The sequence below is a fragment of the Balearica regulorum genome, chromosome 24, assembly GCF_011004875.1.
Source record: "Balearica regulorum gibbericeps isolate bBalReg1 chromosome 24, bBalReg1.pri, whole genome shotgun sequence".
NCBI lineage: Eukaryota > Metazoa > Chordata > Aves > Gruiformes > Gruidae > Balearica > Balearica regulorum.
The window spans coordinates 5,003,747-5,031,025 of record NC_046207.1 but is presented as its reverse complement, the minus strand read 5'-3'; the positions used below and the strand labels follow the sequence as shown (position 1 = coordinate 5,031,025).

The 27,279-nt window shown below is 61.3% G+C and overlaps 2 protein-coding genes across 3 annotated transcripts; both read left to right on the top strand.

Moving 5' to 3' along the window:
* Positions 1 to 903: 903 nt before the first annotated feature.
* On the top strand, positions 904 to 5,204 carry PPP1R1B (protein phosphatase 1 regulatory inhibitor subunit 1B). Its single transcript, XM_075775011.1, has 8 exons — positions 904 to 1,232; positions 2,351 to 2,411; positions 2,892 to 2,914; positions 3,420 to 3,495; positions 3,689 to 3,817; positions 4,437 to 4,505; positions 4,772 to 4,921; positions 5,035 to 5,204. Exons 1-8 carry the CDS (start codon positions 1,152 to 1,154, stop codon positions 5,121 to 5,123), a joined length of 678 nt encoding a protein of 225 aa, XP_075631126.1. The 5' UTR covers positions 904 to 1,151; the 3' UTR covers positions 5,124 to 5,204.
* A 732-nt stretch (positions 5,205 to 5,936) lies between these two features.
* STARD3 (StAR related lipid transfer domain containing 3) lies at positions 5,937 to 26,409 on the top strand. 2 transcript variants are annotated; one of them, XM_075775014.1, is made up of 15 exons: positions 5,937 to 6,064; positions 11,373 to 11,652; positions 14,624 to 14,701; positions 14,983 to 15,060; positions 15,151 to 15,204; positions 15,307 to 15,424; positions 16,545 to 16,643; positions 17,331 to 17,386; positions 18,198 to 18,290; positions 19,718 to 19,780; positions 20,857 to 20,952; positions 21,516 to 21,595; positions 21,991 to 22,095; positions 23,412 to 23,505; positions 25,392 to 26,409. In XM_075775014.1, the coding sequence occupies exons 2-15, from the start codon at positions 11,437 to 11,439 to the stop codon at positions 25,494 to 25,496; spliced, it is 1,335 nt and encodes a 444-aa protein (XP_075631129.1). In that variant the 5' UTR covers positions 5,937 to 6,064; positions 11,373 to 11,436; the 3' UTR covers positions 25,497 to 26,409. The 2 variants fall into 2 exon arrangements, with proteins under 2 accessions (XP_075631129.1, XP_075631130.1); XM_075775015.1 differs by lacking the exon at positions 5,937 to 6,064 and adding an exon at positions 8,440 to 8,563.
* Positions 26,410 to 27,279: the final 870 nt, after the last annotated feature.

Here is a 27,279-nt window from a genome sequence, read left to right as displayed (position 1 = left end):
CCTTCCTCGTTCCTCCTTAGGGGGGGGGGGCTTCCTCAGCCCCAGCGCCACCGAGGGGATGGGTGACCCCACTGTCCCCCTGCATGGGACACCCACACCCACCCACCCACCCACACCCGGCTGTGTGGGTGTCCCCGTCCCCCGGTGGGACCGGGAGAGGTGCCTTCCATTGCCCCGTGGCACATGCAGCGCCGAGCACCGGTTGCTGAGCAGCGCCCAGGCTGGAGCCTGTGCCCGGGATGGGGGGGGGGTGTTTGGGGTGTTTGGGGTGTTTGGGGGGGGAGGGGGCCGAACCCCCGCTTCCCCTGGGGGAAATTTTGCGTTTGGTGGAATTTTCCACCGAGAAAATCACCGAGAGCCGGGGCAGAGCCGGGCACAGCCCCGGGGGAGGGCACAGCCCCCCCCCCCCCCCCCCGCCTCCGGCACACCCCGGGGCCACCGGTGGCGGTGCGGGAGCCCCGGCACACGGGCGATGGGTCGTTTTGGGGGTCCCGTGTCCTCGGGGATGTCCCCTGACTCTATCCCCTGTGGGATCCCACCCCCGAAGGAGCAGTGTCCCTGTCCCGTGAGGTGGGAGTAGGGTGTTCGCGGGGCACAGAGCAGCCGGGGGGATTTTCCTGCTACCCCTCCAAGGGCGAGAGTGCTCCCCCCCCCCCCTCCCCGTGCGGCTCTGTGGGGAAACTGAGGCACGAGTGATGTTGACTCGCGTGGAGACACCCGTCCCGAACCCTGTCCCGTCCCACCTGGCCACCGCGGTCGGGGGCCACCCCCCGGCAGGGAAGGGGTTAAGCTCCCCCCTCCCCACACACACACACACCCCCCCCCGGGTTGGCTGAACCCCCTCAGGGGCTCCCCAAGGGCTCATTACCGCGACCTCAGCCCCCCCCTGCCCCGGGGGTGGGGGGGGGGGGGGATGAATAATTCAGCGCCTGGTAGGAGACGTGTCCTCCCTCCCTCTCCTTCCTCCTCCTCCTCCTCCTCCTCACCGGCTCTGCCTTCTCCACCTCCCGCCGCTCTCAGTCCTCGTCGTACCGAGCCCCGGGTGCTACCGAACTCCGCTCAGCACCGGCAGCAAAGACACCCCACCCCCCCACACACACACACGCACCCCCCCATTTCCCCGGTAGCGGCGGTGACACACGGGTGACGCCATGGACCCCAAGGACCGCAAGAAGATCCAGTTCTCGGTGCCGGCACCCCCCAGTCAGCTGGACCCCCGCGCCGTCGAGATGGTGAGGGTGAACATTGGGGTACGGGGTCATCTCGGGGGTCCCTCGTCGCCTCGAGGTCACCGGCAGCGCGTACGCGCTGCCGGTGACCTCGAGGCGACGAGGGACCCCCGAGATGACCGAGGAGGGATGGAGGGGACGGGGCCCAAGGTGCTGGTGTGGGTCCTGCAGGAGGGATGGGGACAGATGGGACAGGATGGGGATAGAGTGGGACAGGAGGGATGGGATGAGATCGGGAGAGCTGGATAAGGGGGATCGGAGGGGATAGGGCATGGGATGGAAGGGACAGGAGGGATGGGATGGGACAAATGGGATAGGAGGGGACAGGATGGGGGACAAGGGGGCAGAAGGGACAGGAGGGAGGGGATGGGACCAGGAGAGCAGGACAAGGGGGACTGGAGGGGACGGGGCATGGGACACAAGGGACAGAGGGGACTGAACAGGATGAGGGGCGCGGGATGGGATGGGGGAGAGACAGAGACAGGACGAGAGAGCTCCAAGGTCCCTGCGTGAGCTGCGGTCCCGCAGAGGGAGAGTTGTGCAGGGGGACAGGGCAGGGACAGTGACAGGGATGGGACAGGACGGGACAGGACGAGGACAGGGATGGGATGGAGGGGACAGGATGGGGACAGGGATGGGACAGGAGGGAAGAGGTGGGACTGAGGGGACAGGACATGCTGGGGGACTGTGCAGCCACCCCCAGTGAGTTGTGGCCGGCCCAAAGGGACGTCTCCAGCACATGCCGGACGCGGAGGGGCCAGGCAGGAGCTGGGACTCTCCTGAGGCTGGGAGGGACTGGGGACATCATGGGGACCCTGGGATGGGCCCGTGGCCCCTCTGTGGGGCACTGTGCATTTCAGTGGCGCTGGCTCAGTGGGGACACCCATTCCGGGGACCCCTGTCCCGGCTGGAGCTGGGTGCCCCCATCCCCTGCTCCCCGCTGATGGCCCCGGGCTGGGTGGGTGCGTGGCCCTGCACACTCCCTGCCTGCACCTGCACTCACATGTGTACACACGCTCACATACATGCAGGCATGTTCATGGGGCCTCAGCCCTGGGGTGCAGGGCAGGGGACAGGGGACCCTGGGCGTCCCCAGGCGGTGACACCCCGCTGTGCCCCAGATCCGCCGGCGGAGGCCTACACCAGCCATGCTCTTCCAGCTCTCCGAGCACTCCTCCCCAGGTGAGCGGGACAGGGACCGGCACCGGCTGGGGATGGGACATGGGGCAGGGATGGACACGGTGGCAGGGGATGTCTGCTCCAGGGACGGGAGGTGGTGGCAGGGATGGGACGTGGTGTCACCGATAAGATGGGGTGGCAGGGATGGGGTGTCATGGTACAGTATAGGATGTCCGTGATGGGACTTGGTGGCAGGGAGGGGACATGGTGGCAGGGAGGGGACGCGGTGGTGGGATGGGTGCGGTGTCACCTATGGGATGTCAGGAATGGGACGTGGTGGCAGAGAGGGAACAGGGTGTCACATCTGGGATGGGGTGGCAGGCATGGGACGTGGTGGTGGGACAGGCCACAGTGGCAGGTCCCTGGCAGGCAGGGTACCCCCTGGAGTGGGGGTCCAGGGGTGGGCAGGGACCTGCCTGGCTCCGTTGGGTGCCGGCAGCCCTCGTCCCGCTCACCCCTCTCTCCCCGGTGCTGCTGACCCAGAGGACGAGTCCCTGCCCTACCAGGTGAGTGGGCGCCGGGACCCCCGGGGCAGCCCCGCTCCCCTGTCCCGCAGCTCCCCGGGCACCGGGAGGTTATCGGGGCCCAGCCCAGGCACCCGCCACTCCGTCCCGGCCTGGCCCCAGCACTTATCGGTTCCCCGCCCGGCACGGGCACATGGCGCCGGCGCTGCTGGGACAGGGACACGGACGCGGACGCGGAGCCAAGCCAGGCTGTGGGGTCTGGCTGCAGTGCAAACCGCCTCGTGACCGTCATGGGGACACCACCCTGGGGTCCCCAACACCGGATCCCCATGGCAGAGCCCTCATCCCTGGGGTGGGGGGTGGTGTCAGCCTTGGGTTCCCATTGCGGGACCCCTGTTGCAGCACCCTCATCCTGGCGTCCCCACCGTGAGACCCCCCCGTCACGGCACCTACCTCCTCGGGGGGTCCCTGGCTCCCCTGGGGCTGTGGTGGCCCCCGGTGTGGGGGGACACCAGGACCCCATCCCTGACACTGCTCCTTCCCACAGCGCACCTCAGGCGAGGGCTGCCTGCTTAAACCAAAGAGGACCAACCCGTGTGCCTACACACCGCCCTCGCTCAAAGGTACTGCCTGGCGCTGTCTGAATGGGGAAACTGAGGCACAGGGGCTGTGCGGGGTGGGCCAGGGGCACCCGGGTGTGCCAGACCCCCACACCCCTCCTGGTGCTGCGTACCTCTGTGGGGAAACCCCAGTGCCCCCAGTGCCCCCAGTGCTCCCAGTGCCTGGAGCGGGGTCCTGAGACCGGTGCTTCCCCAGCGGTGCAGCGCATCGTCCAGTCCCACCTGGAGAGTGGCCTGGCCGGGGGTGACAGCTCTGACGGGGAGGCCGATGATGGGGAGCACGAGCTGGCCCGTGCCTGCGACCCCGACAGTGCCCTCGAGCCTGGTGAGGAGGAAGGGGGACGGGGGGACGGGGCTGCCAGAGCCCAGGGGACATGAGGACAGGATTGCTGGAGACTGGGGGACATGAGGACGGGGATGCTGGAGCCTGGGGGACGTGGGACATGGGGACAGGGATGCCGGAGCCCAGGGGATGCGGGGATGTGGGGATGGGGCTGCTGAAGCTGAGGGGACACGGGGACAGGATTGCCGGAGCCTGGGGGATGTGGGGACACGGGGACAAATCTGCCAGAGCCACGGGGACATGAGGATGGGGCTGCCGGAACCCAGGCGTGCAGAGATGGGTGCCACCGTCCCCTGCAGCCCTTGGGGATGGGGTGGGTGCCCGGGGTGGGGGGACACACACACACACACACACACACACAGGCTGGCAGCTGCCGGTGCTGCCTGGACATGCTGCCCGCTCACCCCGGGGCTGAGCGGGGCCCGCGGGGACCACCACGTCCCCCCCCCGCCGGGCAGCATCTCCGTTCCCCGCCGGGGCCACGCTGGGGGCAGCCAGACCCCCGGCCGCTCAGCTGATGCGGCGGTTGCCGGCTCCGGCGGTGCCCCGGTGCCGTGCGTGCCTTCCTCTGCCCCCGGCTCATCGCCGCCCGCCCGAGAAGCCCCGGGGAGCCAGGCCAGAGCCGAGCGGAGCTTCTTCCCCGCCGGCCCCAAGGCGCACAAGCGGAAAGGTAACGGGATGGGGCCGCCGCGGGGACGGGGACGGCGGGGGGGGGACGACGGGGAGGGGATGGGAACGGCGGGGGGGGACACGGAGAGCCACCCGCCCACGGCGACCCCCTCGCCCCGGGATGCTGGGCAGGTGCCGGGGCTCGGGGCCCCGTGTCCCCTCCTCCGTGCTGCCCGGGCCAGGGTGCAGGCAGCGGGGTGACCCCGGAGCCGGGGGGGGGGGGACGGGGGACGGGACCCCGGTGGCCACCGGGCTGGTTGCCCGCAGGCGGGCAGAAGGTGTCCTTCGCCGGCGGCATCGAGGAGCGCGACGAGGACCTGAAGTCGCTGACGGTGTCCGAGATCCCCGAGGACCCCGAGGGACCGGAGGGTGACGAGGAGGAGGCGGGTCGGGAGCAGGAGGACGGCGGCACCGGGGGTACGCGGGGTGTCATATCCCACCCCCACCCCCCCCCCCCGACCCCCCCCCCATCCCCGGCGGCCCCGGTGCCGGTGTTCTCCCCTCCTGACCCGCCGCCTCTCCGTCCCCAGAGCGGCGACACGTCGGTTTCGCGGAGGTGCCGTCGCGTCCCATCGGCACCGAGCGCCACTCGCCCACCTTCCCGCTGGGCACCAGTTAACCGCCCCCCGGCCCCCGGCCCCCCGGCCCCCGGCCCCCGGCCGCAGCAGCTTCGCCAGCGTGTGGTGCCCCGTGTGTCCCCCCCCCGTGTGTCCCCCCCCGTGTGTCCCCCCCCCCCGCTGCCTGCCCTGCCTGCGCTTCGTGTGCCGTGCAACGCCGTGCCGAGACACCCCCCCCCCCTCCCCAACACACCCCCCCACCCCCCGCACGGCCACGGCCGCCCCCGCCCCGCTCCGGTGCCGCCGGGGGGGGGTCCCGTCCCCGGGGAGCCCCGCGGGAGGGACCGGCAGGAGCCGGGGCCGGGACCCCCGGGTGCTGGTGGGGTCTGGCCCCCCCCCCCGCCCCGGTATCCCCCCCCCCCCCATGGAGCAGAGCCCCCCGCCAGCAATAAACGGCTGTACAGAGAGGCTGGAGCGTGCTTGGGGGGGCTGCGGCCTGGGGGGCGGCGGGGCCCTGGCAGTCCGGGGTGCGGGGCAGGGGCCGGGCATCCGGGGGGCGAGAGCAGGGAGCTGTGGGGCAGGGCTATGGGGCAGGGCTATGGGGCAGGCCAGGTGCCGCCATGGACCCCCCTCCCACGGGGAATGGTGTGTCCCTCACCCCCCTGACCCCCTCCCACGGGGAATGGTGTGTCCCTCACCCCCCGACCCCCTCCCACGGGGAATGGTGTGTCCCTCACCCCCCTGACCCCCCGTGGGGAATGGTTCCTCCCAGCCCCACTGACCACCCCCCCCCCCCGCGCCGTAGGGAATGGTTTCTCCCTCCGCCCCCGTTGGGTCCGTTCCTCCTCCTCCTCCCCCCCCCCCCCGGCCGGCGATGGTCGATGCCGGCGCAGACTCGCATTTCCCTTCCGGGGTCAGAGGTGGCAGCGGTGCCGCGCACGGGGCCGGAAGCGGCTCGCGCCGGGATTTGCTTCCGGCGGGGACCGGCACCGGGCGGCGGCAGGTACCGCTACGGGCGGGGGGGGGGCCGGGGCCGCGGGGGGACCCAGCGCCTCGAAGGGGGGACCCGGCCCCGCTCCCGGGGCGGTCGGTTCCAGGCTGTGCGCGGGCGGCAGGCCCCGGCGGGGTGCGGGGCCCCGGAGGGGTCAGGGCCGGCGGGGACTCAGCGCCATCCCCGGGCCCGGCACTGCGGCCGCAGGGGGTGACTGTGCCTGGGGGGGGGGGAGGGTCGGTTCAGTCCCGAGGGGGTGGGGAAGTGGTTACCGGGTCCCCGGGGTTCAGGCCTGGGGGGGCCCGTTGCCGGTCGCCCAGAGGCTTTGGGCCCGGGGACCCCCGGGTGGCCCGTGGTGCGGGGTCCCCCGTGGGCACCTTCCTCAGGGAAGCCCCGGGTGGTCCCGGGGCAGGAGGGGATCCCCGGTGTGCTCTCTTCCCCCGGGCTCACCGGCGGGTCCGGGGCTCCGGCTGTCTCCGGGAGCCCTTCCTGCGGCTGCGGCGCTTCCCCGGCCTCGCTCCGAACCCCCGCCCGGTGCTGGGCCCCGCGGCCGGGCGCAGGAGCAGGGGCTGATCCCGATCACATCCTCCTGCAGCCACCTCTCCCTGACCCCCACGGGCACCGGGGGCCTCGGGGGAATCTGAGGGGGGGCTGGGGGGGTCCCAGTCAGTCCCTTGGTGAAGGGTGACCCGAACGGCTCCGTCCAGAATATCCTGCGGTGATCCTGGTGCTCGTAAGACCGTGGCATTTGCATCCCGCGCTGGCTCGGGGGGCTGTCAGGCCGCTCGGCTTTGGAGGTGTACGCCGGTGCTTGGCTTACGCCGTTATCACGGACACATCCCGCTGCTTCGGGTCCGGGGTCTCCGCAAAGACCCTGAGCCTCATCCCCCTCCTGCGAGGGGCCGATCGCCCGGCGCCCTCAAGCACGGAGCGGAGGCGTGAGGCCGGACGAGATCCCGTGGAGCGTGGAGGTGTGGGGCTGGTGGCCATCGCTGCCCTCCGCCAGCCCTCGGAGACGCTCTCTCGCTGCGGTCACAGCAGCGTGAAGCTTCTCTCTGGCTGTAAACCTGGGCTGTCCCCGGCGTTTAACATCCCGCTCTGCGGCACGAAACCCACCGGTGGCTGTGCGGGACCGGGCGAGACGTGACCAGGGTCTCGGTCACAGCGTGGGGACAGCAGACGCTGCCAGTGGGGTCCCACAGCGGCACCCGGGGGCAGGAGCCCTCCCAAAGATTTGGGCAGGCCGTGCCTCTCCCTGCCTTCTCAAATGGGGGGGGTCTGGTGCCGGGGGGTCAGTGGGGGGAGGCAGCACCCGGCCTGGCTGCGCGGTGCCACGGGGACGCCTTTGCCTGCGGGGAGAGGCAGGACCTGGCTCAGCCGGTGGCGGGCAGCAGCTCAACCGAGCCGACGCGCGGGGCTGGGGTTTCATGGTGCTTCCAGAGGTGGTTGCAGGCAGCTCCCCTGACACGTCGTGCGGGAGCAAGAGAGCGGCTCGGAGAAGTGACGGCTGAAGGCTGCCTGCTCCCTGGGACACAGCGAGCGTGGGGCCGAGCCACTCCTGCCCTCGGCACACTGGGCACCGAGGGGCTGCCGCACCAGGAGCCCGCTTCCTCCGGCTCCCCAGGGCATGGCTCGCACGTGGAGGGACTGGGGCAAAGGGGTTGCAAGCGAAAACAGCCGGTGGCTCCGGGGAAATGCGCTTTTCACACATCCGTCTTGAGTTTCCCCATTTCTGCCTGCGGTGCCGGGGAGGGGACGGGCTCCCCGGGGGTCTCTGCTCGCACCTCACGCCTGCTCGGGTGCCGAACTCGGGCAGCGGTGGCTCCCGGCCTTTTGCAGCAGCGGCTGTTCACGGACAGACCGAAGCTGCAGCCCCGATCCCCCTTGTCACTCCGCTTTACCACGGCTGGTGCCTGTCAGGCCCCCTCCTCTGCTCGCTGTCACTCGTGCCGGGAGCAGCACATAACGTGCCTGGCAGGGTGACCCATCCAAGCGTAGGCACGGGCTCAAGTTCAGCCCTGGAAGGTGCTTTAGGGGACGCGGTGTGAGGCCAGTTCGCCGCAGAGCTCTGTCTGCACCGTGCCCTTGCTGCAGGATGAAAAGCCAAACAGCCTTGGTCCTGTGGGGTATCCACACCACGAACGTGACGGAGCTTGTGCAGTGGTTGGACCACTTCATGGTTGACTTTGGAGTGAAGTTTAGTGCCTAATTTACTTAAATATTTTACCTTTTTTGTTTTAAAGGCATCTCTCTCTGCTAGGAAGCTTGGACACGTGTTAGTGTCCCGTAGAACACCCGCAGTTGGTGTCTCTAAGAGGCCCCGTCCCTCTCGCTCTCCAGGCGTTTTGTCTCCTGGCGCGGTGTTTGGTGCAAAGACTGTAACTCTCAGAAGAGGTGACATGAGAATTAGCTGTTGAAGCCGTCATGTGAGCTGAGAAGACACATTAATAGGAAGTCGGGGGCGCAGGAGGAAAGGAGAAGCGATGTCACAAGATGGAAAGGCTTCTTACTGTAAGACATGTCATTAACATGCAAACGTGTGCTAATGAGAAGCTTGTGATTTGAATCTAAAAGCCGAGAGTGGAAAGGGGTGACACTGGGGAGGGGTGACACTGGGGCTTTGCAGGGGCAGCTCTGGCCGTTCCCAGGGACGGGCCGTGCCTCGGCACAGGTCCTGGGTCCGTTTTGGTGCCTGGCGTCCCGTTGGCGCTGGGCTGAGCTGCCGGCGTTTTGCCACGTGGAACTCTGTGGCAGCGGTCTCTGGGTACTGGCACTTGGGGTTTTCTCAGGATTTCACCGCCCGCCTGCCCTGTGCGTTTGCTTCCCACTGGGATTTGTGGGCTCACGTCCCTGCAGCCCCTCTCGCCTCCCGCTTCATCCTCCAAACAGGAGGTCTCACCAGCAAAAAGAAATCAAATCTTTCCTCCAAGTCTCGAGAGCCCCTTTATTTTTAACCAGAAGAGCCCTCAGGGGTCCCAGGTGCGGGTGCCCCTTCAGACCGTGTTACTGTCACCCGGTGTGTCCCTCTGGGCAGCGTGTGCTGCTCACGCTTCCCCGGCCTGTCGTGTCGGCTGTCGGAGCTGCGCCGCTCGAGAGCCCCCGAAAGCGGCTCCCGGCTCGGCAGCCGGTGCGGTGCAGGCTGCGGAGGATGTCTGAATGCATAATACAACACCGGGGCGCTCAATAATTTATCTGTCACCCAGAAAAAGGCACATTTATACATGCTTAGATCCAGCCCCTGCTCTTTCTGCTCTGAGCTTTCTCTTGCCTGAGGGAGCAGCCCCACTTCGGGGGCCTCATCTGGGCTTAAAATATTTCTGCAAAACCCTGCTCTGTCCCACGGTGCTCTGAAGGTAAAGCCCTTGTCGCCAGTTCTTCCCCAGAAATTGGTTATTGCTGGTTGGTTTGGAATGGGTGTGCTTCTGAAGCGGTGTTAAACCTCCCTGGGAAGGCTGGGTTTAAACACCGGTGGGTTTAGGCCGGCTTAGCTGCATGAGGGCTCGTGCCGGCTGCCGCGTCCCTGCGCTCTGCCGTGTCTCCGGCGCCGCGGAGCAGCCCCAGCGCCGCCTCGGCGTCAGGGGAGCGGGGCCGGCGAGTCTCGCAGGGTGATTTTAAAGCGCTGTGAAAGTTGTGGGGGGCTGCCTAAGTGCAAAGTGGTGTTTGAGGGAAGGAGGCGGCGACACCCTGCCGTAGAGGAGGAGGCAGCCCGTGCATGAGGTGATGTATTATTTAGCGCTCACAGATGTCTTTAACTTTTCTCAGTTTGAGATGGGCCCCTCGCTCGGAGCAGCGAAGGGCCGTGGTCGTTGTGGCTGATCTGAAGTGACAAGTCTTCCAGCTCCTTCCGAAGTGCCTCCGAGAGAGACTAACGGGGACTTGACAGGAGTCCAGCTTTGTTCCCTTTCCAGCCCCGACACTCCCCAGGGACTGGGATGCAGAAGCTGCTGGTGCAGGGACCCAAAATTGCCCAAAATCAGGCTGTGCTCAGCTCTTGCAGTTGCTCCAGTGGCTGGTGGGGCTCAGCAGCACCCCGGGCTTCGCCTACCCTGTGGATTGCCCCTTCCCGCAGGTCTGGGCACGGTCTCGGGGCTTTTTTCCTCGGACATTGTGTGGCTGCAGCCTCCCGGTTGCCGCAAGCGTGATCTGCCGTAGACAGACAAACCTCACTCGGATCCTGGAGGATGCAGAACTGCTGGTGCGGTAGCTAATGCAGCAAAGAATCTGGGGGTTTTTGGAGGCAAAATGTCCTTGAGCAGGAGTGTTTTGCAGAGGAGTTCGTAGCCATGCCTTTGCCATGGGTAGCTCGGAGGTGGCGGAGCCGGGGACTGACAGATCCCTGGCCTGACCTGTTTTGGCATCCGCTTTCCTTGTTTGTCTCCAGCGTGTGCTTTGTTGCACGGTCCATTAACATAGTGGCCTCCTTGTGCCTTGCTGACGGAGAGGAAAAATTTTAATACAATGGTTGGCACGGGCTGCGTGAAAACAGCCTTCAAACCTCAACACCTCGCTTGCGCCGGGGTTGTGTGCCCGGCACTGCCAGCCGCCGCGGCCGGGACGGAGAGCAGCGTTTTCCCTTGCTGCCTTCCTGCTGTGCTTCGCTTGGCCAGAGTTGGGTGTGAAACCTGGCGTCCTGCTCCTGAAGTGAGCAGGCTCCTCTCTCGGCCGTGTAGGATGGGATCTGTGGCCGATGGAGTGACCGGCTCCTCGAGGCTTCCTGGTTTGCCCTGTGCAAAACACGGAGCCCCTGGGAGCTTCGCATCCGACCCTGCAGAGGAGGCTGCTGTAGCTTGGGGTGGCTCCGGGATCCCTGGGACTGCTCCCTTTCAGATCACGGGCCTCCGTGGAAACATCCTGAGGCCCCTTTTCCTGCTGCCATGGCATCTCCGTGGGCTTTGCCATCTGCTGCTCCGGCCGCTGGCTGTAGCTGCCAGCTTGGCTCGCTGTGCTGCGAGCCCGTTCTGGGTGGCTGCCTCTGGGTCCCGGTGACACTTGCTGGTGGCTCCGCAGACCCCCTGAGCCTTTCGCAGCCGATTCCTCCTTCTCCGCAGGGAGCAAGAGGGAGGAGGGGCCCTGCCTGTGCTGGTGAATGTGGGGTGCCAGGGTGAGATGGGGCACCCCTGGGGTGAGCCCTGGATATCTTCGCTTCAGGGAGGGAGGCTCTTTGGCAGCCCAAAAAGCCAATATTACCCTTTTTGCTCAGGAATCATATAAACCAGACAGGATCTGATTTGGTAATTGGAATATTTGCCTTTAGAGGGGGAGAGGAGAAGGGATATCTGGAGACCCGAGGCCTGAGGGTCCCCTTTGTGTCTCCCCACAGGTGACGCACGGACTTGGCAGATGTTGCCCCGATTGACGTAGGACCCAAGTCACTTGGGCCAAGGATGAGCAAGCCGACAGACCTGCAGCACAACCTGGAACGAAGCCTCCCAGCCATAGCGTCCATCAGCACCTCGTTCTCTCAGAGCCAGGGCTTCTCCCCGTATTGCTACTTCTCTCCGGAGAAGAGGAAAGCCATCTCTGATGTGAGGAGGACCTTCTGCCTCTTCGTCACCTTCGACCTGCTCTTCATCTCTTTGTTGTGGATAATTGAATTGAATGTAAGTTGGGGGAAGCAAATCAGTGGATTCTTTACCCTTTTAACTTGTGCTTTTTAAATTCTGTTCCCTCTGCATTAATTGCTCTGTTTCAGGAGTCTTGGGCCAAGTCTTTGTTTGTTCTTCCCAGCGCTCTGCTGATTTGCGCTGGCTGAGAAACCGCTGCGTGGTTAGTGTAAACTAAAGTCCAGCTCATTTCCTGCAACCAGGCTCTGTTGTGGTCGTCCAGGGTCGTTAACGCCGTCGCGTGTAGCGCTGTATGTCGTAGAGTATGTAATAAGATCTGGGGCCCGTGGAATCGCCAGGTTGAGCAGTTGGCCAAATTTCTCTCCTGCTCCCCTTGCCTTAAGCGAAGCCGCTCGCTGTGTTTGCCAAGCAGCTGCCAGCTTTGCTGCAGTGTCTTGTTCTCATCGAAGGAGCGAGGTAGGATGTGCAGACCCTCCCCTTGCCCGCCCAGCTGTTGGGCAGAGACAAAAAGCGCTTTGAGCTTTGGTCCCAACGTACTGCTACTGATCTCAGCTTCTGAAAGCTGGAGATGCTGCTCCACTGCATGAGGGACTGGTGAAGGGGACTGCGAGGGTTTTGGTCCTCTGCAGTGGCTGTCACGCCTGCGCAGGCTGTTGCGTTTGCTCAATGTGTCAACTGTTGCGATGACAAGGGAAATCCAGTTTATTTACCTTGATCCCATCAGGTTGGAGTTACTCCCTGGGCTGTATTTTATTTTATTTTTCCTGAACTGGTCCCAACTGGTTTCAGCTGCGGTGGTGGCGGGTTTCAGGTACTACATGTCCTCCCATGGAACAACCTGAGCAGAGAGGCGAGATGAACAGATAGACCCCAGCGCTTCTGCGTGCAGCCCTGCCGGTGTCTGGCCTTTATTTATCAGCACTGGATCCTGCGCTCACTTAGCGGCTCTTATCTCTACCCCGTTTATTTCCTGCGGTGTCTGCACTTAACAGATTGTCTCGGCCAGCAGCTCCCTTGCGCTGCCCGCCGCAGCTGCCTGCGCAGTGTCGAGAGCCTGAAGAGACCCCTGCCCGCCCCCCCCAGCCCCCCCCCCCGCCCCACCTAGGAAAAAGCCTCTCTCGGCCAGCATTCCAGCGATGCCGATGGTGTCCTGCACGCCTGGCTTGGACCTTGGCCCCCTGCTCTTGTCCCTGTTCTCTGGGCTCTCTGGAGAGGTGCTGTCTACAAATCAAAAAATCCAGCCCCGGGGAGATAATCTGCCAGCGCGGTCACCAGGGTGATTCTGAGCGTAGGTCTTGCAGGTAGCCATTAATGAATGACTAACTGCTGATATTTGGGCCCCGAGCCGAGATGCTGCATATTTAAAGCTATTAGGACAGCTTATTTGCCTAGTTATGAAGAGCAACGATTTTATATCATGACTAATGCTTTTTTTATCAAACGGTTTCCTTCGCTGCAAGATAAGCTGGGCAAATTGGCCCTCGTTAAATGTCTGTTGCCTGCAAACTGTAATTCTGCGAGCTTGCTGCTCTCGGAGACAGAGAGATGTCTCAGACAGTTCTTATTCCTTGTTCGTGGCAGTGGCCTGTACTTAAACTGAAAACATCTCCCAGAAATCATAATCCAAAGCCTTCCCTGTGTCTCGTTCCTCCTGCAGCATCTCATAGCGGAGTCGTGGTGTGGGGAAGAGGTTTTCAGCGGCAGCTCAGCAAAAGCTCAGCTGGCGTGAGTCCCGTAGCCGCAGATCAGATAAAGCAATAGCGCAGAACTGCTTTGCCCCCCTCCCTCCCTGAATATTAAGCACCAGCCCTGACCTAGAGGGACCGCTTCCCGATGGCTGCCTCTTCTGTCCTTGGACTGTCTGACCAGAGGGTGCCAGGACACCAGGCTGCCAAGAACTGGCCTGAGATCCACCAACTTGTTTCTCACAGATCATCAAACAGCTGTCAGCCTATACCAGCTTCCAGGCCAGCTGGGCTGCGTTCAAACCAATAGCCTAAAGGTGAAGCATTTGTTCCAGTTACCTGAGCCATCCGCTTCCTCATAAACAGCGATTCCAGGCTCCCGAGAACAGGATTTATGGTGTCAAAAGTACCAGGGCTGTCAAGCCCCAGATTGTCTCGAGGTGAGGCAAGAGAGAGCTCTTCTGTGAGCTTTTTCCATGCTCCCATACAGGATCCCAGAAAGCAGTTTTGCCACTTTCGGATTTCCTTGCTGCGTGTCCCTTGTCCTCCTCCCTCTTCCCCTTTGCCAGTACATTTGAACCTGCCGGTTGACTTTCCCTGTCGGATTTCCTGGAGGGCAGCTCGGCACTGCTGCGAGCCGTGGGAAGCCAGCTGGCCTGGAAGAAAGGAGAGGGGACCCCTTAGTGCTTTGCACAACGAGGATGATCGCAGCTTAAATTCCACCGGGTTGCTCCGTGACCCCTGAGAGCCCTCACGGGGAGATGTTTTGGTTGTCCAGCTGTGGGAGATGCTTTGTTCAGCATGTTACTGAAGGTGCTAGAGAAGCAGTTTCCTGTGGTTTTTTGGGTTTTTTGGGTTGTGTTTTTTTTTTTTTTCACGCGTCTCCTCCCATACAGCTGAAGTCTGTCACCTGAAGCCACACATGGAAGCAGTGGGCAAGCGTGGGTGGTGTTGTCCGGCCAAGGGCTTTAGGCTGTGAGAGTTGTGATCCTGTGGCGCTGGATGCGCTGAGCCAAAGGAACGGCTTTTCGGCGTTAGAAAGCCCCCACGTAGAAATGTTTGATGTATCCGTGTGCTGCTCCAGTTCTGGCTACCCGACTCGCGCTCCGCGGTGTGAAACCGAGGGTGAAATGGGCTGTTGTATCCTCCCGTGGTCCTGTGCTGGCAGATGAGCCCACGTTGTGTGCGCAGCAGGCATTTGTATGCCTGATGCATAACCTGACCTGGCGGCAACCTCCGGTCACCGCTTGGCCGGGTTCTTTCTACCATTAGTTTCTTATCAGTGCACTCAATAGCTTTCTGGTTTCCTGTCTCCCCTTCAGACCAAGGATGGCATTCAGAAGAACTTGGAGAATGAAATCATCAAATACAAATTTAAGACCTCTTTCTTTGATATATTTGTGAGTATCCCAGACTGCTGCAGGTGAGGAAACTGCTTTGGAGCTAGGGGTGGCAAGGCTGAAGGCTGGGCAGGGAGAGTCTGTGTGCCGGGAGGGGGGCTGAGGTCTCCCCGCAGCCTGGCTCAGTGAAATTGGGCAGGACGGAGCCCGTCCTGTTGCAGCCCTGACCCCATCTGTCAAGGTGGCGAGGTCCTCGGGAGTTGGCCTGCGTCTGTGTCCTCCCAGCGCCTGGCAGAGGGACAAGGGCAGTGACTAGTGTCGACGGCTTTTTGTTTTTAAAGGTCTTGGCTTTCTTTCGGTTTTTTGTGTTGCTGCTGGCCTATGCAATCGTAAAGCTGCGCCACTGGTGGGTCATAGCGGTAAGAAGGCAATTTTTGCTTTCCTGTTTTTAGTTTTCTCTCTCCGCCTGGAGTTTGCAGAGATCTGAGATACGTAAATTTATTTTTCAGGTCACTACATTGGTATCCAGTGCCTTCCTGATCGTGAAGGTCATCCTCTCCGAGGTTGGTTTCCTTGGGCTCACAGGGGATTACGTTGTGATTACTTGATGCTGCTGTTTTCCCGTTTGTGTAAACTCCCCGTGGTTTCTGCTTTCTTCCACTCAGCTTCTGACCAAAGGGGCTTTTGGCTATTTACTTCCTATCGTCTCGTTTGTCATTGCTTGGCTAGAGACTTGGTTCCTGGATTTTAAAGTCCTAACTCAGGAAGCAGAAGAGGAACGATGTAAGTATTTTGCTCCTCTCTGGTAGGAGTTGGCAGATGAGAGTACCAGGCCTGGGGTTTCTGCTGCTTTGGCAGCACCTTGACAGATATGACATTTATGGAGAAGTGATCTCCAGGCTGGCTGTGATGGTAAGTGCCTGACTCAATTCTGTTATGGTATATAAGTCCCTTCAGGGGAAGAAAATACCAGATTATAAAAAGCATCTTTTAATTGAGCGGAGAAAAACGTGCCAAATTCCCCAATGTCTGGATCCTGAAGCCAGACGTGTTGGAAACAGAGCTCACCTCCGCATCGGAGAAAATGTTTTGAAACAGTGGGACGAATGCCAGGTGGACTGTTGGACTCTCCGTCTCTGGATATCTGTCTTCAGATCTGGGCTGGAGACATTTTCAGAGAGGATTGCTTCAGTCACAGACACGTTACAGGGGCGCGGCGTGAGTTATGGTGTGTGAAATTTTACAGCCTCTGGTCGCTGAGGTCAGACTAAATGGAGATCGAGTCTGACCTAATGCTTTACAAATTCCCCTGCGGTGCCGGGCACCTGTAACTTCCAGGGGTCCTTCTAGGGAGTTGGGTGCTCAGCCTGGACTGGCACGGCTGCCTGTCCCTAAAGCAGTGACAGGAGTTTGTCGCTCTCCCAGGCTTAACTGACGAAAGAGGACCGGGAAATGGCATGTAAACGAAGGAGTATTTGTCAAGCGAGGCTCGATCAGAAATGCACTGACTGACTGGAAAACACCAGAGGATGTTTGGGTCTTGCAAGGAGGCTTTAAGATGAAAATGATCAAGTGTTTAATGCCTCTATTGGATTAGGCTCAGGTTCCAAATTGCTTCCAGGGGAAGCTCTTATTTAATTAGATGCTTAATCGCCTTTGGATTTGACAGGCAAAAGAGCCCATTGATCTCCATGCAGATAAAATGTCTCAAACAAAAGATGAGGCAATAGGAGCTGAAAAGCTTGTGGGCTGGCTGGTGTCAGTGCGAAAAGACCAGCTGTGTCTGGAAGAAAGCGGCTGGGAGGGTGGTCGAGTAGGGGTGGCTGTGGTGGGGGCCCCAGGATCCCGTGGTGTTGGAAGCGCCGGATGCCGTGTGCGTAAAACCTCGTGCTTTGCTTGGCAGGGTACCTGGCAGCCCAGGCTGCAGCCTCTCGTGGCCCCCTGCTCTACCCCAGAGCCCTTTCCGAGGGACAGTTCTACTCCCCGCCAGAGTCCTTTGCAGGTAAGACGTGCTGTCCTCCCCTTCTGCCGTCACCTCGCCGGCAGCTGGGCCTCCTTGTTTCCCAGGCTTCTCCTGGGTCTCGTCACCTCCATAATCGCCTCCTCCCCGAGCTCTGTCTCGTTATCCTGGCCCTTGGCAGTGACGGGTGGCAAAGCCTCCAAGAACTGACACTGCAAAACGGGCTCTCCTCTCCTCGCACTGCGCCTGTGCCCGGGCAAGAGTCGTGCTCAGCCCGGCGCGCCTGGCTTCAGCTCTGTGGGAAACTGGAGCCTTTTGTGGTCTTGGGATTAAACGCTCTTAGCTGCGGCTGAAGTACTTGAAAAATGCTGCCCTCGGGATGAGGGCACGGGGGCGAGTTGCCACAGGCAGGTGAGGATAAGAGCTGGCAGCACGCCACTGCCCTGTGACACCGCCTCGTGCTGGCTCCGGAGACCTCCCCTGTTCGGGAGCGAGGGGACGTCAACCAGAGCAGTTGTCTTGGTGTAGTTGACACCCGGTTTGTGCTCAGCCTTCCGGAGAGCAGAGCAGCGCCTGCCAGCCAGCTGCGGTGTGGAGGCGTCCGGGGTTGTCTCCTCTGACAGCCCTTTCCATCGGACAGGGTGCGGGAATCGGACGCTGTCTGTCCGAGGGAAATTGTGCGAGTGGGGTTTTCATCAACTGTGTGTTAATCGCGTGCTTCCCCCCTAGGGTCGGACAACGAGTCAGACGAGGAAGGTGCAGGGAGGAAGGCGTTGACAGCTCAGGTAAACAGAGGCAGCGTGGCCTGAGCCCGGCTGTCCCTGCCCGTTGTCTTCAGGCTGATCCGGGGCTGTGGGAGTCTCTGACAATCCTGCAGCCTCATCAGGGTGCTGTATCCACAGAGCACCAGAGGCTGCTGTCCCTCATTTCACAGCCTTCTGTTCTGGGGACATTTGGCCGAGGAGCTCTGCCCGCCCCTCGGCACCAGGCTGTTCCCCGGGATCGGTGGCATCGTGGCAGCCGTGGGAGGGGGTCCGCACTTCCCCAGGGCTGCGCGCTCTTCTCCGCACCATCCCCCAGGGATGTGGTTCTGGCTCTGCCTCCTGCCTGTCCCTCTCTCCCCTTCCCTCTCCCGTCCTTGGTTACACGGTCACGTACCAAGAAGGACGTTGCCTGAACCGCCCCCGCTGAACTGTGGCTCACGAGGCGGTCCTTCGTCTCCCCAAAGCCTGGCTGGGCACAGGCTGCTTTGTGCTCTTTTCCAAGTGGTTCTGCTGCCGTTCAGCCCCAGTTTTGGCACCTCCACAGCAGGAAGCTCTGTGCATCTCGTAGCCCTTTGCCTGCTGGAAACCCTTACGTTAAGGCGGGAGACTCACTGGTAGACGCAGCTGGTGTGTGGATACAAGCCAGGGCGGGGAGCGTGACTTTGAGCTCCAAAATGAGGCCTCTGTGACCCAAATTAAGAGATTTCTGCGGTGTGGTAATGGGAGATATCCCCTTTTCCTCTGCCAGCCCCAGGAGGGGGGTAGCAGGCCTTGCACACGCATTTCAGGCTTTCTGCAAACTCAGCTAATGAAACGCTCCCTTCTCTCCTAGGAGAAAGAGTATGTCCGACAAGGCAAAGATGCGATGGAGGTTGTGGACCAAATCCTCGCCCAGGAGGAGAACTGGAAGTTCGAGAAAAACAATGCAAGTGTCCCCCCACCCCACCTGCTGGGCAGAAAGCACGGATGGCTTAGCAAAAACGGGAGGACAAATGAGGCTTTTGAAACCTCCTTGCGACATGAAAAATTAACAAGCGTTACAATTACCTGATTGAATTAGGAATCTATTCCAGTTCAGTTAAATGTAAAATCCCCTCTTATTTAATTAGACGTTTAATTGCCTTCCTGTTTGACAGGAGAGAGCCCATCGCTCCTCCCTTTAGACGGCACGCAGGCAGGGGCGGACAGCTCACCTTTGGTAGGCGTTGGGATGCGGAGCCGTGGCGTGGGGAGCAGTGGAGGCGTGCCGGCCCTGTGGCTGCGGCTTCTGCCCTTGCTCCACGGCAAGGTGCCTTTGAGCGTGCCAGGGACACCAAGCCAGGCTCTGGCTTTTCTGGCCAGCTTTGGCCCACATGGGAGCACGAGAGCATGGGGCACAGACTGCTCCTCCCACCCCCAAAGCCGTTTGTGTCCCCCCTTCCCCGTGACGGGGACCTTGCGGGTGCTGGGGCGTAAATCAGGGAGGTCTCTGTGCCGTACATCTTCCCACGTAGCTTTGCCAAAGGGGTCTGCAAGTCGCACCTCTTGCTTCGGGCAGCACAGAGGCACACAGAGCAAAGCGGGTCCTGCCCTGCCTGTTGCCTCGCTACGCTGGTTCCTGCCCTGGGCTGCAGCGCAGAGTTTTCCGGGGTACCTACAGCTCCTTTCTCTCTCCCCAAAGGGTGGAGAGAAAGGGGCAGCGCCTCTGCCCCCTAAAACCAACCTTGCTTTCTGCTTATGGGCTTGCAACGCAATTGGGGCGAGAGTCCTGCAAACTGCAGTCTCATCTGGTATTTAAAATTCCCCTGTCAAGTGATCCATTGTCTGATGCCAAACTAGCTGGGCAGATTGTTTTCTTTATCCAAAGGGGGATGGATTTAAATAGACTAATCAGAGTTTAACACAGGGCTAATGATGAAAGGTTATCATCTGTCCATCCCTAACCCCTCCGGGGAGTCTCTTCTCAGATGTAGGTAACAACAGCAGTGTTGGCAAACTAAAGCCCTTTCTCGTACCCTGGTGTTGGTAGCTTGCTACAAAGAGAATTTGACCTTGACGTGGAGTTTGCAGGCTGGCATGGGGCAGATTCTTTTTCTGTCTCATCACTGCTGCTGCTCTGGATATTGTTTTGTTTATGGAAATTTGTACACGTGCATCCGAGATGTGCTCGGTGCAATTCCTGGACTGGGGTCACTGCCTGGCGTTGGGGGATGGGGGCGGGGGGGGGGGGGATGTTTGAGGGCTGGAGAAGGGTCCTTGAGAATGACACACGAGGCAGGACGGCTCCTGCAGCCGCAGCCTTTGCCCACATTACCCCAGATAGAAGTGATTTATTTTGCCAACCTAAATGTAACTTTCTTGTTTCTTGCACAGGACTTTGGTGATGTTGTTTACACTTTTGAAATACCTTTCCATGGCAAGACCTTTATTTTAAAGGTAAGAACCTTCCTGGATCGCTTCCTTAGCCTGTGTGGTACCAGCAAAGAGTGACTGCTCTGCTCGGAGCCACGGCTCAGCTTTCATGCTGTCTCCCAGCCCTGGCAGGACAGGTCAGCCTGCAAAGCACACTCTCTTTGCTTGAGACAGATGAACTGCACTGCACGCTCTAGGGAATCTCTCCAGGAAAGCCCCTTGGCTGGCAGACAAACTCCCCAGTCAACATGCTGGGCCCCAGTCTCTGCTGGTAGAAGTGGGAGCAGGTGACTGCAAGACTTGATTCCAACCCCAGCATCTAGGACTAATCTGACCAAGGAGGCTAATTGCAACTAATTGCCAGCAAGACCAGGGCTGAGTGTGCGTCTGCTGCTGCCTGGCATTGAGAAGAGCTGCTCGGAAGTGCCTTGCTCTGTGCCCTCTCGCTGGAGTGGCTTGGCTGTAAACCATGCTTTAATGAAGCATTGGTGCTGCGGTGGCTTTTCTTTGTTCCAGTGCATATGTTGCCTCGCTGGCAGGAGCTGCCGATGGAGCAGCTCTGTATTCGCGAGGAAAAGCTGGATGGTCCCACTTTACTGCATTAACCGTTTGCCTCCAAAGATCCCCTGTCCCGTGGGGACGTGGAGAAATGAACGGTGTCTGTGCTGGAGCTCAGAGGAGCTTTTCAGCAACTTCCCGAAGCAGTCGCGTACGCAGCAGAACCGCTGATAAAGTGGGGTGAGGGTGGGAGAGGAGCCAGCCCGAGTCAGCCCCGAGGTCCGTCTGTCTCGCCGTGTTACAGACAGACGGACGCTTGCCCTCTCTTACACCAACGCGGACCTTGGCAGGCAGCAGTTCAATGACTGCTGACACCTGAGGTCTGGTCTGTCCTCTCCAACTCCACGTGTGCCCTCCGGGCCCCTGGGAACGAGCGCGCTGCGGCAGAGGGGTGGAAGAGGGGTGACAGCCTTGGCTTTGTGAGCGCTAGAGCCAGGCCAGGCTCCCCTCCTGTATTATCCCAGTTGTTCTTTGCATTCCTTAAAAATAATCTTACAGAAGTAGAGAAGGGGACTGGCTAACTGCTCTGGCTCTGTCCTCAGGCTTTCCTGCAGTGCTCTGCTGAAACAGTTTACCAGGAGGTTATTCTCCAGCCTGAGAAGATGATCCTGTGGAACAGAACGGTGGCAGCTTGCCAGGTGAGCGTGCCGGACAAAGATGGCTTAATCACAGGAGCTCCTTGGAGCGGAGAGTCGGAGCTTCTCAGTCCAACACCGGCTGTCGGCGGTGCCCAGGCCGTACTGGAGCTTAGCTGGATCCGAGTCACTGAGGCGTTAAATCTCCACTGCTCATCCGTACGATCTGAATGCTCTGCGGTAGCCAGCTGCATGCGTGTGCCTATCCAAAAGCCCATGAGGTGGGCAGGGAGATGGGCCAGCGGCTGAGCCAAGCCTGCTTTTTGCTTGGTAGGTTTTAGGCGTTTTGCGCTGTTGGTGTGGCGGGGATCCGGAGGCAACGCCTGCGCCCCCCGCCTCCGAAAGGCAGACGGACTGGTCCCGGGGCAGGAGACAAACCTGTGCACGCACTGCCAACGAGTTTGTCCCCTTCAGCCTCAGATCAGCTGCTAAAGACGCTCTGGTTGCTGTGAATCCTGCTGCTGTTTTAGGGGAGGCTCCGTATCACCCAGCTGTTGGCACGTGTGGAACCTGCAAGGCACAGTCTGAGGAAACCTCCCTTCTTTTCTTTCCCCCCCCCACCCCAGATCTTGCAGCGGGTTGAAGACAACACGATCGTCTCATACGACGTGGCAGCTGGGGCCGCAGGCGGTGTTGTTTCCCCGAGGTCAGTTTATTCCACTGTCTGGTTTGTACAGAGCCCCTAAACACCCTCCTAAAATACAGAGAGAAACATCTGACTGTAGGGAGAGTGGTCTGCCCCAGCTCTGCCGCTCTTCGCCGGCCGGAGCTCCCAGTGTCGACGAGGCAAGGCTGACTGGCTGCGCGGGTGATGCTCCCAAAGGCAGGGAGCCCCTGAAGTCTCCTCCAGACCTTTCTGGCAGGAATCTCAGAGCTCAAAATCTAGTCCGTCGGTCTCCCTGATAACAGCGCTGTGCTGTGCTTTGTCCGCGTGTTGACACACCTCTGCCACAGCTTTTCCCAGCAGTCCGGAGAGCAGGATCTGCTCCTTCAAAGTCCTGTTGCACGTTTTAAAGCAGTCAGCGCCCTTTCTTTGCTTAGGGATTTTGTGAACGTGCGCCGGATCGAGAGAAGAAGAGACAGGTACATTTCCTCAGGGATGTCGACCACGCACAGCCTGAAGCCTCCGCTCTCCAAGTATGTCAGGTAAGAGGCAGGTTCTATTATTTTTATTTTTTTTTTCAGCTGGTATCTGACACAGGCGCTTTGCTTAAGCTTAGGGCAAAGAGCCACTTAAATGAAAACCCTGCTGTCTCTCTGGCAGCGTTTGCAGGAAGCTAATCTATTTGTGGAACTAAACCTTGCTTCCCTTGTTCTTCTTCCTTTGTTAAAGAAACTCTCCGTGCTGTTCAGTGTTGCTCGGGCGTTTCCCAGCTCTCTGCTCAGGGGAGTGGAGGTGCCGACCAGTAACAGCACAAACCCCAACCCAGTCCGCATCCTGTTTATGTAACAGTTAATTCCCAAACAGGGCCAGCTGCCATTTCTGAGGGGCAGTAAACAGCTGACTGTGGCTCGCTTTGAGCCTCTCGGATGCCTTTTGCTTCTCGTAAGCCAGTCACTTACTGACTTTAAAGGCTGCGGACATTGAGAGATGGTCCCGTGGGTGAAACAAGCTGCGTCAGGATGGACTGGCTCCCAAAGTGTCGGCAGGTCTTTGGCTTCTCCCCTTCCGAAAGGACAGCTTCGCCCGGCTGGCGATGGATCTCGGCTGGCGATGGACTCATCAAACAAGGACTCCTTGTTACTGTCTGCTCCGGTGCCTGGGGCCCAGCTGTGCCACTTCGCGCACTGACTTTGTTTTTCCTAATAATCTGGTTAAAGTAATTGACATTTTAACTCAGAGCCGTTATAGCTGCCTCAGTCTATTTAAGAGCTGGGGACTTCAGGGCCTAGAAAAATCTTTTTACAAACGTATGCAGCAAAAATAGTGTGTTCCTGAACAGGGAAGGGAAATCTGTATTTGGGCTCTGTGTGTGAGCACGGCTCTTGTCTCTGAGACGGATCAGATGGTGCGAAGAAGGATCCGGGGGCTGTAGTGACGAGGCTCTCCGCGACGAGCCTGTCCTGACAGCGCAGGGTTTCCCTGGCCACTCGGCTTTCCAGGGACCTCTTGTTTGCACCCGTTTCCACGGGGTTGTGCCTCAGAAACCTCCCCGCGGTGAAGAGCCAGTGTCTGGCTGGGCTGGCACGGTCCAGAGGCAGAGGCTGCGTCTCAGCCCGCAGCCCCGCAGCAGCCCTGGCACCGCCACTGCCAAAGCACCTGTGGGAAACCTTCCTTGCCGTGCTTGCTCGTGTGCCTGCAGCCAAAGCAGATACCTTCCCGGGCACTCTGCGCATCTGCTCTTACCCCGCTGGGCTCTAGTCCTCGCTGCCAGGCAGAGGGGGTGGCCGCTGCTGCAGGAGCTAGCGCAGGATCGGTGCGGTGCACCCCAGAGAACGGTTTTGCTCTTGATTCCCTGCAGGGGCGAGAACGGACCCGGAGGATTCATCGTACTGAAATGTCCCAGCAACCCCAGGGTCTGCACCTTCATCTGGATTCTCAACACGGACCTGAAGGTAAAACCAGTTCTTTGCTGATGTGTGAGCTCTGTGGCCGTATCCTGTCCCCAGCAGAGCTCTCCAGGCGGCTCCGACATCCCCCGCGAAGCGCAGGCTGCGTGCTGAGGGCCTGCTCTGTGCTCCCGGCCGAGCGGTGCGGGGCTGCAGTCCTGCTGGCCGCTTCTGAAAGTGGCTCCTGATCAAAGGCTGCCCTAAAGGGACTTGAGTTTTGCTGGTGGAGCTTAAACGCTACCTGACAATCACCCTTTTTCTCCCTGAAGATGCCCCAGGGTGAGGTGGGGAAGCTCTTTCTTACCTGGCAGAGATCGTGCTTGGGGGTTTCACGTTTCTCTGCGTGCAGGACTGGGGGAGAGGAGATTTTTACCCTCTTTGGGGACTGAAAATGGTGTTGTCTGCCTGCTTGGGGCTCCCAGGAACCTGCTGAAGGGGCGATTCCCTCGGCCCTGCGTGCCCTGCTCCCAGACCCCCTGGTACAAACATGGGCACCCCTGGGGCGCGCGGGGCTGTGTCCGCACCCGGAGAAAGGCGCTTTCGGCCCAGATCTGGAGCTATTTGCGGAGCTGCGTGTCGAGTCCTTCCTGGTGGCCCAGACAAAAGGCACCGCGCAAGGGAACCGGGGTCGGGCGGATAGGGGGAGCGGAGCTGGCCCGTTTTCATCCTCCGCTGAAGGTTGACGTGGTAACGGCGCTGCAGCAGCGAGCACAAAGGCTTCATTCATCAGCGTTCTGCTGCAAAGCTGCGCAGCCCCCTCCCCTCCCACGTCCCTCCCTCCCCACAAAGTAGATCAGCTCCTGCCCGCCTTGCGAAACGTTTTGCAAAGGATTTGCCAGAAGCGCTTGCCTGGGCAGCCAAAGCCAGGGGCAGGGCAGAACGTGGCCTCCTGCCTCTTTGCACTGGAGATGTGTTTTCCTTCGCGGAGCTGGCTCCCGTGCCTCTTCCGCCCCTCTGTAACGAGCGAGTTGGGAGGGATAATGAACCCACTTGGTTGTGCAAGATGGGGCTCGGAAAGGAAAGATGTTCCTTGTGCTTCCTGGGCCGGAGAGCACTCGCCCACTGCCTGCCTCCGCTGCTGGAAGAAATGCCGTAGCGGCCGAGCTATTAATAACCCGCCTGTCAACTGCTTCCACCATCTTCCTGAAGGGCTCTGCTGGTGCCCGGACCCCTCTTCTGTGCCGCCTTGCTATTTCCTTTGGCCCTGAAGAAGTAATTATAGCACATGGCTCATCCCTTCCTGCGAGGAAGGGTGAGAATTACACACGTGTGTGTTTGTGTCTGTGACAGAGCTTCGTGATAGAGCTTCGCCCCGGAGCTCGTTTCAGGGAGGTGTCTGAAATGGCCCCTGGCCCCCGTGTCATAGAGAAAACCTGCTCCAGGGAAAGGTCTCTACCTCCTGCCCTGCTGAAACACCCCAAGCCAAGGGGTTGGGGGGTCCTCCTGTGCCTACCTGACCCCCCAGGACAGTTGCCTGGCCATCCCTGCCTGAGCTGCCTGCACTCGGGACCCCCTTGTGCCCCAGGACGCTCCACAAGCCCCCGGAGCTGCTCCCAGCCCTGCCTCAGCTTCCTTCCCCCGCAGAGGCAAGGATTTTTTTTTTTTGATTTTTTTTTTTCTTTTTCTCCCTACATCTCACATAATAGAGCACAGGCCGAGGCGGTTGAGGTTGAGTCGTGCAGGGCTTTTTTAGAGAAATCAAAACGCGTTTCAGTTCCTCCCCCAGAGCGGCTTTCCTTGAAAGCGGCAGCTCCCCACGGCGGTGCTGGTGCATCCCTCACCGCGGGCTGGCAGCGCCGGGTCAGGATGGGGACCAGCCCTGAGCCCCGAACCCATCTGTGCCTCCGCGCTGCCCTGACTCACGGCTCCGTGTTTGTCCGTTTTCCCCGCAGGGTCGCCTGCCCCGTTACCTGATTCACCAGAGCCTGGCTGCCACCATGTTCGAGTTCGCCTTCCACCTCCGCCAGCGGGTCAGCGAGCTCTCCGGCAAGCCATGAGCAGCGGGGACCTGCCCTCACCGGACATTCCTCTGCGGCTGGGGGACAGCCGGGAGAGGACCCTGTGGCCCCCCGGGAGAGGAGCCCCCTACTAACAGCGCTGAGATGAAGCTGGGGGGTGCTTAGCTCCCTTTTCCCACCGCCGTTCCCCCTAACCAGGGCCCCGAAACCACTGACTGTCGTGTGCCAAACCCTTACCCTGCCCTCCTCTGGGTCTGACGCCCCCCCGCCGTCCCCTCACACGGGGGTTGGGGGCTCATCTGTAACCCCCAGACTTGTGCCCCAGTTCCATGAGGAAGAGGGGCTGGAGGAGAAGGCCGCCGTGGAGCGAGGACACGGGTCCGTCCCCTCTCGAACCCCGTGCCAGGCTCTGCCCCTCCGCACGTGGGGGCAAAGGGGTAGCTCCTGCCTGGCTCACGGCCCTCGTCCCAAGGGCTGTGCCCCCCCCCGTTCCCTGCAGCAGGGGATGGGGGGGCCACACAGGGCCCCTCTCCCCGGCCCTTCCCTGGTGTTTCGGGCTGCTCCAGTCTCCCCTTGGGGCTTGGCTGAGCTCGTCCCCCCCACCTGCAGCTCCGGGCGGAGGCAGAGCATGATTTGCCTTAAGCAGAGACTTTTATCCTTTTTGGGGGGGGCGGGGGGGGATGATGCGGGGGCGACTGCAGCTTCTTTCTACCTGTGAGCGCCGGTGCCGTGTTCTGCATTATAAATGGCAACAGCGCGAAGCCGCCCGCACGCGGGGGCAGACGCTGGCAGTGCTGCGGGGAGCGGGGAGCGCCCACGCCAGGCCCCCCCCCCCCGGGGTTCTCTGCCCCTCTGTCCCTTTCCCTGGAGCCCATCCTGGGGGTCCACCCCCGCCCCCCCCCCCATGCCTGTGAGGGGTGATACCTGTCAGAATTAAAAGCCTTGCACTGTTTGCAGCCCCGTGTCTTCCACCTGCCCTTTGGCACCTGGGCAAATAAAACCCAGGAGGGGCACTTGCCCATCTGGGGTGTGAGTGGCCACAGGCCTTGGGCCAGCCTGAAGCCCCCCAGGCTCAAAGAACGGGTCCTCCAGGCTCCTTTGGTCACCGGCCATGGATGTTGCTGTCCCCATCCCATGGTGGCACTGGCAGCTCCTGGCCGTTGGCACGGAGCATCTGCACTGGTCACCCCGGGGCAAAGGTTTCCCCAAATGTCCCCGGGGCCTGGGACCACCGTGGCTGTGGGGTGGGGGCCCAGAAGGGACTGGAGACCCCCGTGTGCCCGGGGAACAGCCGTGACCACGTGAGCCCCAAGTGCTGGCACCCGGCGAGCACCCGTCTGTTCGCAGCCCCCATCTGTTGGCCCTACAAATAGCCTGGCTGGAGGGGGGGGGACCTTGCGGCCAGCACCCCGCTGCCCACTGGCCCGGCACAGCCTGTCCCTGGGATGGGACCCCAATGGCCTTTCGAGGGGAGCGGCCACCACCGGCCGGGTGGCACAGGGGTGGCACGACGCCACCGCCTTGGCACTGGGTACCCGCAGAGCTGTGAACGTCTCCGGGGTCCGTCGTGTTTGCTGGTCCCCGGAGCCAGCGCCGCAGGGAAAGGCTGGACGTGCCCCCGGCGGTCACGTTGCCAGGGGGGTCTCTGCCCTGCATCCCCCCCGGGGCAGGGGGTGCCACCGTGGGGTGGCAAGCGGCCAGTGGGCGCACGGGGCTGAGCGTGGCCGGACACACACGGGGTGACACACGTGTCCTCAGTGCCACTGCCCCCCCCCCGCTTGCCCCGAGGGGGCCCTTGGCACCCTCCCGTCCCCGCGGTGCC